At 43.7% G+C, this 12,656-nt stretch overlaps 1 protein-coding gene across 1 annotated transcript in view; it reads right to left on the reverse strand.

The window, feature by feature from the left end:
• Positions 1-3,524: 3,524 nt before the first annotated feature.
• Positions 3,525-12,656, reverse strand: part of LOC121627467 (NACHT, LRR and PYD domains-containing protein 3-like) — a 38,831-nt gene continuing 29,699 nt past the window's right edge. Inside the window, 3 exon segments of the mRNA XM_041966395.1 lie at positions 3,525-4,379; positions 4,548-4,594; positions 6,382-6,555. Coding sequence (XP_041822329.1) covers positions 3,829-4,379; positions 4,548-4,594; positions 6,382-6,555 — 772 coding nt within the window. The 3' untranslated portion in view covers positions 3,525-3,828.

Raw genomic sequence — 12,656 nt, forward strand, 5'->3', positions numbered from 1 at the left:
AAAACCATCAGTCGAGTCTCTTACCATCTTTCGGAGGGTATGCTACACAACGGCTGAAACAAGTTCCCAGAGTCCAACGTGACGTCTCTAAAAGTCTCGTTTTGTCCCACAAACAGGAGAAAAGGCAAAGACGTTTAGTTCACAGTGATGTAAAACAGAGGAAACGATCAAAACGTGCGAACGGGACGACATAAATCATCATCCTCTCTGGGTTTGCCGGGCCAGCGTCACACCAGCTGACAGAGGAAACTCCTTTCTGTGTCATTCAGGGGTCTGAAATAACTCAGCCGCCTCCACAATACCCGCTTTTGTTTCGCCGTCAGAGGCCCTTGTGGCGGCTGTCAGGCCTTAACAACAGAAAGGAGGAATGAGTGAGGAATAAGATGGGATTTTATGATCTTTAGGACACAACATGTTGCTTCTTCATATGCAGGTCAGCAAAATGAGAACTAAGGCTTTGACCTCTGACCTCCTCATGACTCCGGGCTTGTTCATCCAAAACACTTTTACTGACGCAAAACCAACCAACAAACCACATGTGATCCTAACCACCTCACCCGAACCCTAAACAACCTGAATCCCTTTTATAAGTCATTAATACATGCTTTATATTGACGAATGATAACAGTTAATGGTGAGTGTGAACCTTGGTGGACCGGTGTGCAGGATTTAAATGGATTTATTGGCATTAGTGTAGAATCACCTGAAAACAAGAATTTCTCTGGAGGACTTTTCACAAGTTTCGTGGCCAGTGCAGGTTCTTTTCCACACTTCAAATCAGAGGGTGAGGTGAGGGGTGTTCAGTTGGCTGCAATGTGCAACCTGACCACTAGATGGCACTAAATCCTACACACTGCACCTTGAGTACAAAGTGTTACCTGCGTCAGATGAAGTAAGATATTATTCAACATTTTAGAACTTTAAACTTTGCAAAATTAGAAAAGAGGTTATTTTCTGCTGTTGTGGTACCTTCGGACCACCAGGGTCAAGGTCCTATGAGAGCTCTTCACCAGAGCGATGGCCTCCTGACGAGAGCCGCCGAGGGAAACGCCGTTCACGCTCACCATTTCATCACCGGCCTGGAGACAGACGGCCGCCGCCACGCTGCCCGCCTCCACCTGAACACACACACACAGCACAGCCACGTCACCTCAAGCTGCAGTTCATCTAATGGCCACTAGATGATGGCTCCTGCCTGCACAGTGTGTCGGCCTTTTTTGCTTAACAGTTGTCGCTTCACTGGTTGGAAAGGTGTCTCACTCGTCCAGGACTTCTGTTTTCTCACATGTAATAACACTTACAGCCTCAGGGGGGTGCTGCCATCGCTATAGATGCTCAATATATCACTACAGAGGAAGTATCTCTGGTTAATAACAGCGAGCAGCCAATAAAGCAAGAAAACAAACCACCAAACAGTTTCACCTCATCGTCCAGGTGCACCTGAGGTGGCGGAAACCTGAGCGCCCTGATTAAAAATTCAGTCGTGCACCGCCTGTAACCTGAGGTGGCTGGTGGTGCTCTGGAGGCCGCCCTTCACTCCAGCACTTACAGCAGATGGAAAAGCTTCCAGGTATCTGCTGGATGTCGTCCACACATTCAGGTGAAGGGTGCAAATCTGAGACGACTCTTGAATTCAAAGTCTGCTGCTGCAGCTCACTGACCGACCTGCAGGGCGACAATAAGACTTCACACTTTCACTCTGAGGTGGAATATCTCACACATGGGTGGTGTCCAGGTCCACGGGAGGCACGAGGTCCGAATTCTGCACCACAAGTCTAACTGATATGAAACAAACAGCTGTGACAGGATCTCATGTTTCTGGAGCTGAGACGATCAATCAGTTGAGAAGCTGATCAGCGATCATTTTGACCATTTCTGTCGTTTCTCAGCACCAAAGCTGAATATTCTCTCGCTCCAGCTTCTCAAACATGAGGGTTTGATGCTTTTCTTCACCACACAAACTGATGATCTTTGGCTTCTCACTTTTTTTAAGAGACAAAATCTTAAGTGAAGAGAAAAACTGGACTTTGACTCTTCTGGACTTCTTGTGTTGGAACATGAAGAAATGATGCTTTACTGAACATCACTGTCCAAACACGCTGCTGCCAAAACAATCCAGGAAATTCGGTACCTTTGTGATGACCAGGGGCTCTCGGTGCTCGGTGCCTCCCCTCACGGTGAAGCTCCAGGGTGCTTTGCCTCGGAGCGGCGCCTCCACCAGCTCTTCATCCTCCTCATCCTCCTCCTGTTCCCTCCACCGCTTCATCCTTCCTGCTGAGAGCTGATTCATGCCAAACATTTCTTTGTTTCAGCCTCTCAAATATGAGGATTTGCTTGTTTTCTTGCTTTAGTTTCAGATCAGACTCAATGATGTGATTTTGGACTGATGGCTGCACAAAACTAACACTGCAGCTCATCTATTTTTCAATTCTATCAACGATTGTTCTTCTAAAAATAGTCCACATGTGACAATATAACATCTGGAAATGTGAGAAGAACCTACAACATGATTCCTTTTTATATTTCCATCATTCATTTGGCTTTTATACATTCATATATTATTTCTGATGGAAAAACAACACATTTTTTACATCCTGCTGGAACAATTGGGAAACTTATTGTAATTAACTCGGAATATTTTAGAATTAAGTGAGAAAACATACAGATGTGATGAGAAAACGTCGAAAACTTGGTGCAGCTGTTCCAAATGAACATGCGGACTAAAAACACAGAAACTTGAACATCTCACACGTTTGTTTTGTATTTTCAGGACCTTGAACTTACTTGAAAATGTGGATGTTTGCACAAAAGCTCTCAACAAACGTCCCAACGGACCAACAAGAAGCACGAGACGCTTCAACAGGTGATGCGCGCGCTCTCTGCCTGAATCGCTTTTGAATTTGAATTGATGAGTTTGAACCTTTTGTCGTCCTGAGCAGTATCTCAGGCAGCTTTGACCCTCTTCAGCCCTTTAAGAGCCGCTTCTACCGTCTCGACACAGCAGCTGACTCACATCAGCGTCTGTTGGCCTCCTTCCCGTCCACGCGCCGCCAGTGTGGGCAAGTCATGACTCCACCATGTCAGCGCGCCCCCTAGCGGCGACGTGCAGCATCGTCGGGCGCGTTGCCTTCAGGTGCGCCGCGTAAATTCTTCAATTCTTATTGCACCCGGTGTTAATTAGTGGCTGACAAGATTTGATCCAGAATAATTAACACACACAATAAAAAACATGAATGAAAACTGAAAACTGGATGTTGTAATTATGCATGAGGTGAGATTATTGTCAGGAATTATTACAGCTGAAATTAAGTTTTGAAAACCAAAATTATAAACTGGAAAAATGTTATGATTTGAAAACAAGATTTGAAGATTTGTCTGACATAATTCACAATGGACTGACTGATTATTGGCTCTGATATTCAGCTTTCTGATGAGTTTTTTATTGGTTAAACTGTCTTTTTTAGCCCTGAAAAAACCACATGGGTGGACCTCGAGTCCTGACCTGACAAAGACAATAAACACACTCACAGTAACATTCAGCTTTTATTGGAACAAGAGCCACAATTCAAAACAACACACAGCAGAGGGTAGAAATCTGCAGCATGTCCACAATTTAATGATCACAGCTTCCATCTTTAAAGGACTGGAAGTGGAAGAAGGTCACAATGTAAATGAGGAATATTTTCAATCACTTTGAATCATTTTGTACAAAGTTCAATGATTCATTTATGATCATGAACTTAAAGATTTCAGTGACTGATCCTGCACAGACTCAACTGATCTGTTCAGCAGTGAGAATGTTTCTCTAACTGGAGGAGTTTCTTCATCCTACATAGAACACAGAGACACTGAGGAAGCAGACCAGGACCAGAACCGAAAGCCAGGATAAAGAGGTTCAGTGAATGTGGTGTTGAAGGTGTGGAGGTGGATCAGTGTGTCAGAGGAGACTCTGTAGAAGGACAGAGTGCCAGCAGGATAGTCCACATACACTCCTACTCTGTTAGAGATGGAGGAGGAGGAGGAGGAGGAGGAGGAGGAGGATGTTTCTCTGTCATTGTGACAGACAGAGTAATGACCAAAAACAGAGCAGAACAGACTCCAGGACTGATCATTCCGTCCAAACACACAGTCTTCACTTCTTCCTTTCCTTTTGATTCTTCTGTAACTCACTGATACAGAAGCAAATCGTCTCCACTCGACCTCCCAGTAACAGCGACCAGTCAGACCAGTTCCACACAGCAGCTGAGGCCACCAGTCAAACCTGTCTGGATGATCAGGATATGACTGATGCTCCTCCCCACATGTCGCCTTCCTGTTGTTGTCAGACAGTTTGATCTTTCTGTGTACTGTGTTCGTGTCGATTGTGAGTTCACAGGAATCTGATGGAGAGAACAAGAAGAAAACAGCTGCAGTTATTGATCTATCATCTGTTCATTGATCCACAGTTTGATGATGACATCAGAGATGTGAATGAGTGATGTCACAGTTTGAAGATGGTTGAATGTGCGCTGCTTTGTTTTCATCAATCAAATGAAAAACACACTTACACTTTCTCAGACCTGGTCTCAACCATCGGACTCCAGCAGGCTCCACCCTGAAAGGAGGAGGGGGGTCAGACCAGCACATCCTCTTTCAGCATTTCTCTCTCTCACACACACACACACACACACACACACACACACACACACACACACACACACAATATGTTCATCCGACCTGCTTCTACCTGCTGCACCTAAACCTCTTCACCTCCACCATCTGCTCACACACTGACACTGACCCACAGGATGTTGGTGTGTGTGAAGGTGGAGGACAACATCTGATGACACACACAAACCTCTTTCTGGACCATCCCGACTCCATGAAGAGTCCCTCTTCAGAAGCAGTCCTTGGTTCCAGACCTCTGCCATCAAACCCAGTGACAGACACTCCCAGACTGTTTCCCTCCAAAATCTCTCAAGTGTCAGAAAACCTCTTCCTGATATAAAGAGCATCATTTCATGTGTTGGGATGTTTTGTGCATGTTCCTGTTACTGTGGTACGACCGACCAATCGCACAGCAAAGACTCGTTGGAACTTCTGAAGCCGGCGTCGTGTCGGCCTCTCGGTTCCTCTGTCCAAACGAACCAGGTCTCCAGACACTGAACCATCTACAGCAGAGACCCAGAGTCTCTCTGTCCTCTCCTGTGTGAGGCCCACTCCTTCAGCTCAGCCTCCACCTGCTCCACCTGGGATCACCAACACCACCTCAACAACATGCTCTGTTTGCCAAACACCTGCATTAAAAGCTGCATCCAGCAGTAACATCTGGTCCAAGACTTGTCCTGCATGAACGCTGAACCTGCTGAAGCCGCTTCTGGACCTCACAGTCGTCCTGCCGTCATCCTTCACCACACGCTGCCAGAGGTAATGTCCATCCATCATGTTCTGTTCATGGAGCGCTCCACAGTCTTCTGACCAGAAATACTCTGATTCACCTCTGCAGGTAGGAACATCCCTGAACTGTCACAGATTCTCTCTCATTATTAAATCTGCCTCCATCATTTCCTTATTTGAATCTGTTGCCTTCTTATATTCTGAGGTGTTTCAGTTATTGATCACTCTCTTGCTCTCCCACCTGTGATTATTAATTATCAGTCTTACAGTGTCTTCACTAAACAAACCAGCAGAGCTTTAATCATTTATTATTAGACATGGTTCTCCTTCTCTTTTCCCACATGTGACGATGCACCACATGTGATCTTCTCTCTGTGTTCATTAAAGTGTAAATATTATAAATCAATTAAATATCTGAGACGAGTCGTTGTGACTCTGTTCTGCGTAAATCTTTTCAGCGACTTGGTGTCTGAAAATTTCATGTATTTACAACCCATGTTCACTGTGAAGACCATGTTCACTACAATTGTTCAACACTGATGAAGGAACAGTCCAACATTTTGAGAAATACACCTGAATGTAGAACCTCAAAAGTCCTGCCCTGTTCTGTGGCTGTCAGGTTGGAACACACTTTTAACTGAATATAACTGCTTTGGAGTTATTGGAAGGTTGTTTTATTTCTTTTCAGGACAAAATGGATATTTCTCAAAATGACAGACAGTTCATTTACCATCCAGAGATCTGTCCAAGCTGCATCAATTATTACCAACAGGTCATTATCATGTTTGTTCCTGGAGATGTTCTCCTTGAGACCTCCAACACAAATATCTCCTTTCTATGTTCAACCAGTGTTTCTGTTCTGAGCAAAGGAAAATGACTTCCTACATGTGTGACTGTTCATATCAAACTCACATCCACCATCAACCAAAAAGACAGACAACATGATTCCAGCTCTTCCTCCTCTGTCAAACTGACTGTCTGTGGCTGCAGCAGGCCTCTTCATACCTGAGAGTCTTCAGGCTCCAGTGTGGATCCTCCAGTCCAGCAGACAGCAGCTTCACTCCTGAGTCTCCTGGATGATTGTAGCTCAGGTCCAGCTCTCTCAGATGAGAGGGGTTGGATCTCAAAGCTGAGGCCAGAGAAGCACAACCTTCCTGTGTGATCAGACAGCCTGACAGCCTGAAAACACACAGAACAACACAGATGGCAAATCATCTCAGGGTACTGCTGTGTCCGTCAAATCTTTGCTCTCAAAATGCAGAGATCTGATTGGCTGAGCAGCATCACACGAAATGATTTTACAACATGTGCAACTGGTCTGTGAGTTTCCTGGGACACAAAACCAGGGCCGGAAAGGATAGAAAAGATGTGCAGGTTAAAGTAGAAACTTTCAATTAAAACGTAATAATTCTCAACCATTTCTGAGTTGGAGGTCATTCAAACTACTTCACACTCGACACTGTACTTCCTTCGGTCCTCAGCAACACACCCACCAAGTGTGAAGACCATCAGATGAACAGTTGTTGAGAAAATGGAAGGACAGACTGACAGACAGAGGTTCTTTGCTTTGAGGTCATTAATCATGACTGAATCAGGAATAAAGAGACATCCAGTAATCAAAGTCACATGATATCAAACATAAATGAGGATCTCCATCTCAGCCAGACTTCACTCATATTTGATGCTGAACAGCAAATAAAGCTGAATTAATAAAATGTACATTGAAAAAAAACAGTCTGGATGGAAAAAATGTGCCAATCAACAGAACTGACATTAGAGAAGCTGTTTAATTTTTATGGACTTCTGAGTTTAAAGAAATATGTCAACACTTTTACAACAAACAGTAACTTGATCTGACCTGAGAGTTTCCAGAACACAGTGTGGACTCTGCAGTCCAGCAGACAGCAGCTTCACTCCTGAATCCTGCAGGTTGTTGTTACTCAGGTCCAGCTCTCTCAGACTGGAGGACTGGGAGCTGAGAACTGAGGACAGAACTTCACAGCTTCTCTCTGAGAGGTTACAGCCGCTCAGTCTGAAGAGGAAATAATGAACAAGAAGACAAAAAACATTTGTGTTAAAATGTTGAGTCTCTTCTCAGCACATGTTGAAATCTTTGCTGTTCGATCCAAAACATGTTGTAGATGTGACAATAAATCATGACTGAATCAGGAATAAACAGACATCCAGTAATCAACATCACATTATATAAAAATAAAATATGGGAGCAAATAAGGCTCATTAATATTTTGAGTTTGTGTGAAATGATGTTCAGAAATAATTTCACAGCCTTCAGTTGTAAATCACCTTTTGTGTGCAGGTGAAAAAATAGTCTGCACCTATCTGAATGTGAGAGATTGATTTAAAAAATCTCAAAAATTAAAGTTTAGCTGTAGAAATATTTTGTGTGTGTGTGAAAACGTTTTGCACAGATATGATTTGAATATATTTCAGATATTTTCAGCAGTGAAGTTTCAGAGTCTGAGAGACTGAAACACAAATTTCCCATCTGTGTGAGTGACACTGAAGTTACCAGCTACAAGTTCACTGAGGTGGTGGTAAATAATTCACTGAGCATCTCTCAGGCCATGCAGGCATTCATTCATTCTCTTCTTGAGTCTGTAGCAACACAGGTGTGCTGCTGTTTTACTGACTGAACAGCAAAGTGTTGTGTGATAAATTTACAACAACACTTTGAGTCAGACAAAGAGGCTGTGTTATGTGAAGCTCTGGTTGTGTCTGTGGTTCAGGTTGTCACAGTCCCATCAAACACACATCAAGCACAACCGCACTTCATTCTCTGTGGAGCTGGACCCAGACCCGGCTTTGAGACTGGACCAGCACCTGTCACCAGCGGCGCTGGCCGGTCTGTCCAGCCATTGGGCAGACTGTGCAGTCGCCATCTTCCCTGATGAGTCCTCTATCTCTGCTCAAAACAAACCCTGAAACCAAGCTGTCCTGACTGTGTCTGTCATTTTTTGGCTCAGTGTTTCTGAAGGAGCAGCCCAGCAGTAGGTGGTGATGTGGATCTGAGGACTGCCAGGCTGTCCACTCTGTCCAGCCCAGAGACACTCCAGCAGCAACCAGTGGCTCCGGAGGAAGAGTGGAGCAGCACCAGGCCGGACAGGAGGGACGACCATTACCTGATCTGAGGACTGGTTTGGGTTAGGATTACCCATCGGTCAGGCAGTAGAATCTGGCCTATGCACATGTGTCACTCAGACCGGGTAGTGACAGGGACTGTGACAACCAAAGAGGTCAGTGTGTTTACTGGGAAACTACAGCTCACAATCCACCATATGAGCACCACCGCTGACTGTTTGTTTTACAAAGGAACCGAGAGACAAACACAGATACAACCAGAGGGCTGTGCTACAAACAGAGATTCATGGGTCAGCAGGTATGTTGAGCCAAAGCACAGTTTTCACTGTCATGAAGGTGTCTCTCTTTTAGCCTGCTTAGATCTCCATGGCAACTGATGCTGCACACCCAACCTGCTCCAGAGGAGGTTCTGCTCACAGTTTCAGATTTAACTTGAACTCATTCTTCTCCTGATGAAATTCTCTACGAGGATCCACATTCTCAGCTGAGGGAATACGTTGTGTCTGCAGACCTGCTGAGCTCAACATTAGTGATGTCACTGAACGAAGCCGTGTGATCACAGCAGAACAAACTGGATGCATCATGTTGTGGTTTTTAGCCACAGGAACCTTCATCATTCAGCTGGTAGAAAATCAGTCTTTCCCTGTTTGCTTCAGGTAATATTAACACTTTCAATCTGACACAGCAGATCCTCAACACACTCAAAGAATGATGAAGGCACAGAAACTAGAGCCTTGCTGCCGAGTCTGTTTTCCACTGCTGGTACTGCAGCTAATAGAACACTGATTAGAAAACTCATTATTCTATTGGTATTTATCACAGATCATATTCAATCAAGAAAAGTCATTTCACTTTGTTTTGGACAAAAAATAAAGTGATTTTCAAGCATCCTTCATTAGGGGACAGTGTCAGACCTGAATCCAGTTCCTCAGTCTAATGTTTAAATCTGCTGCGTCGAGTTCAAAGTTTCAGAGCTCCAGAATGTTCAGTTAGAAATAAACAGGAGGCTCTGAGAGCGACTGAGAGCTGAAACAAATATATGAACTGAAGAACTGACAGGATCAGCTGTTTTCTGACAGCATTCCTCTGTTGTCTGATGAGCAGCAACAGTGTTGTTTTTCCTGGATTAGTTTTTTATATTCTTCAAAGCTCTCCATTATAACAACCTGTTCCTCTTTACTGAACTTTTTTGTTTTAAAAAATCACACATTCAGATACATGCAGACAGTTTTTTTACATGCACACAAAAGGTGATTCATAACTGCAGGCTGGGAAATGATTTCTGAACATCATTTCACAAGCTCCACTTCAGCCAGAGTTCAGATTTGCTGTCAAATATGTGAATCTGAAAATGAAGAAAATGAACTGACTTTCTGTGCTGTGAAATTTTAAATCCAGACATGACAGAGACTGTTTAAATTAAATGCATCTCAAAATTTATAGATGCAACTTAAATCCTTCAAGACAAACAATAACTTGATCTGACCTGAGAGTTTCCATTGCACAGTGTGGACTCTCCAGTCCAGCAGACAGCAGCTTCACTCCTGAATCCTGCAGGTTGTTGTTACTCAGGTCCAGCTCTCTCAGACTGGAGGACTGGGAGCTGAGAACTGAGGACAGAACTTCACAGCTTCTCTCTGAGAGGTTACAGCCGCTCAGTCTGAAGAGGAAATAATGAACAAGAAGACAAAAAACATTTGTGTTAAAATGTTGAGTCTCTTCTCAGCACATGTTGAAATCTTTGCTGTTCGATCCAAAACATGTTGTAGATGTGACAATAAATCATGACTGAATCAGGAATAAACAGACATCCAGGAATCAACATCACATTATATAAAAATAAAATATGGGAGCAAATAAGGCTCATTAATATTTTGAGTTTGTGTGAAATGATGTTCAGAAATAATTTCACAGCCTTCAGTTGTAAATCACCTTTTGTGTGCAGGTGAAAAAATAGTCTGCACCTATCTGAATGTGTGAGTTTGATTTAAAAAATCTCAAAAATTAAAGTTTAGCTGTAGAAATATTTTGTGTGTGTGAAAAAGTTTTGCACAGATATGATTTGAATATATTTCAGATATTTTCAGCAGTGAAGTTTCAGAGTCTGAGAGACTGAAACACAAATTTCCCATCTGTGTGAGTGACACTGAAGTTACAAGCTACAAGTTCATTGAGGTGGTGGTAAATAATTCACTCAGCATCTCTCAGGCCATGCAGGCATTCATTCATTCTCTTCTTGAGTCTGTAGCAACACAGGTGTGCTGCTGTTTTACTGACTGAACAGCAAAGTGTTGTGTGATAAATTTACAACAACACTTTGAGTCAGACAAAGAGGCTGTGTTATGTGAAGCTCTGGTTGTGTCTGTGGTTCAGGTTGTCACAGTCCCATCAAACACACATCAAGCACAACCGCACTTCATTCTCTGTGGAGCTGGACCCAGACCCAGCTTTGAGACTGGACCAGCATCTGTCACCAGCGGCGCTGGCCGGTCTGTCCAGCCGTTGGGCAGACTGTGCAGTCGCCATCTTCCCTGATGAGTCCTCTATCTCTGCTCAAAACAAACCCTGAAACCAAGCAGTCCTGGCTGTGTCTGTCATTTTTTGGCTCAGTGTTTCTGAAGGAGCAGTCCAGCAGCAGGTGGTGATGTGGATCTGAGGACTGCCAGGCTGTCCACTCTGTCCAGCCCAGAGACACTCCAGCAGCAACCAGTGGCTCCGGAGGAAGAGTGGAGCAGCACCAGGCCGGACAGGAGGGACGATCATTACCTGATCTGAGGACTGGTTTGGGTTAGGATTACCCATCGGTCAGGCAGTAGAATCTGGCCTACGCACATGTGTCACTCAGACCGGGTAGTGACAGGGACTGTGACAACCAAAGAGGTCAGTGTGTTTACTGGGGAAACTACAGCTCACAATCCACCATATGAGCACCACCGCTGACTGTTTGTTTTACAAAGGAACCAAGAGACAAACACAGATACAACCAGAGGGCTGTGCTACAAACAGAGATTCATGGGTCAGCAGGTATGTTGAGCCAAAGCACAGTTTTCACTGTCATGAAGGTGTCTCTCTTTTAGCCTGCTTAGATCTCCATGGCAACTGATGCTGCACACCCAACCTGCTCCAGAGGAGGTTCTGCTCACAGTTTCAGATTTCACTTGAACTCATTCTTCTCCTAATGAAATTCTCTACGAGGATCCACATTCTCAGCTGAGGGAATACGTTGTTGTGTCTGCAGACCTGCTGAGCTCAACATTAGTGATGTCACTGAACGAAGCCGTGTGATCACAGCAGAACAAACTGGATGCATCATGTTGTGGTTTTTAGCCACAGGAACCTTCATCATTCAGCTGGTAGAAAATCAGTCTTTCCCTGTTTGCTTCAGGTAATATTAACACTTTCAATCTGACACAGCAGATCCTCAACACACTCAAAGAATGATGAAGGCACAGAAACTAGAGCCTTGCTGCCGAGTCTGTTTTCCACTGCTGGTACTGCAGCTAATAGAACACTGATTAGAAAACTCATTATTCTATTGATATTTATCACAGATAATATTCAATCAAGAAAAGTCATTTCACTTTGTTTTGGACAAAAACTAAAGTGATTTTCAAGCATCCTTCATTAGGGGACAGTGTCAGACCTGAATCCAGTTCCTCAGTCTAATGTTTAAATCTGCTGCGTCGAGTTTAAAGTTTCAGAGCTCCAGAATGTTCAGTTAGAAATAAACAGGAGGCTCTGAGAGCGACTGAGAGCTGAAACAAATATATGAACTGAAGAACTGACAGGATCAGCTGTTTTCTGACAGCATTCCTCTGTTGTCTGATGTGCAGCAACAGTGTTGTTTTTCCTGGATTAGTTTTTTATATTCTTCAAAGCTCTCCATTATAACAACCTGTTCCTCTTTACTGAACCTTTTTGTTTTTAAAAACTCACACATTCAGATACGTGCAGACAGTTTTTTCACATGCACACAAAAGGAGATTCATAACTGCAGGCTGGGAAATGATTTCTGAACATCATTTCACAAGATCCACTTCAGCCAGAGTTCAGATTTGCTGTAAAATATGTGAATCTGAAAATGAAGAAAATGAACTGACTTTCTGTGCTGTGAAATTTTAAATCCAGACATGACAGAGACTGTTTAAATTAAATGCATCTCAAAATTTATATCAGTAACT

Source organism: Chelmon rostratus, chromosome 24, assembly GCF_017976325.1.
Source record: "Chelmon rostratus isolate fCheRos1 chromosome 24, fCheRos1.pri, whole genome shotgun sequence".
Taxonomy (NCBI): domain Eukaryota; kingdom Metazoa; phylum Chordata; class Actinopteri; order Chaetodontiformes; family Chaetodontidae; genus Chelmon; species Chelmon rostratus.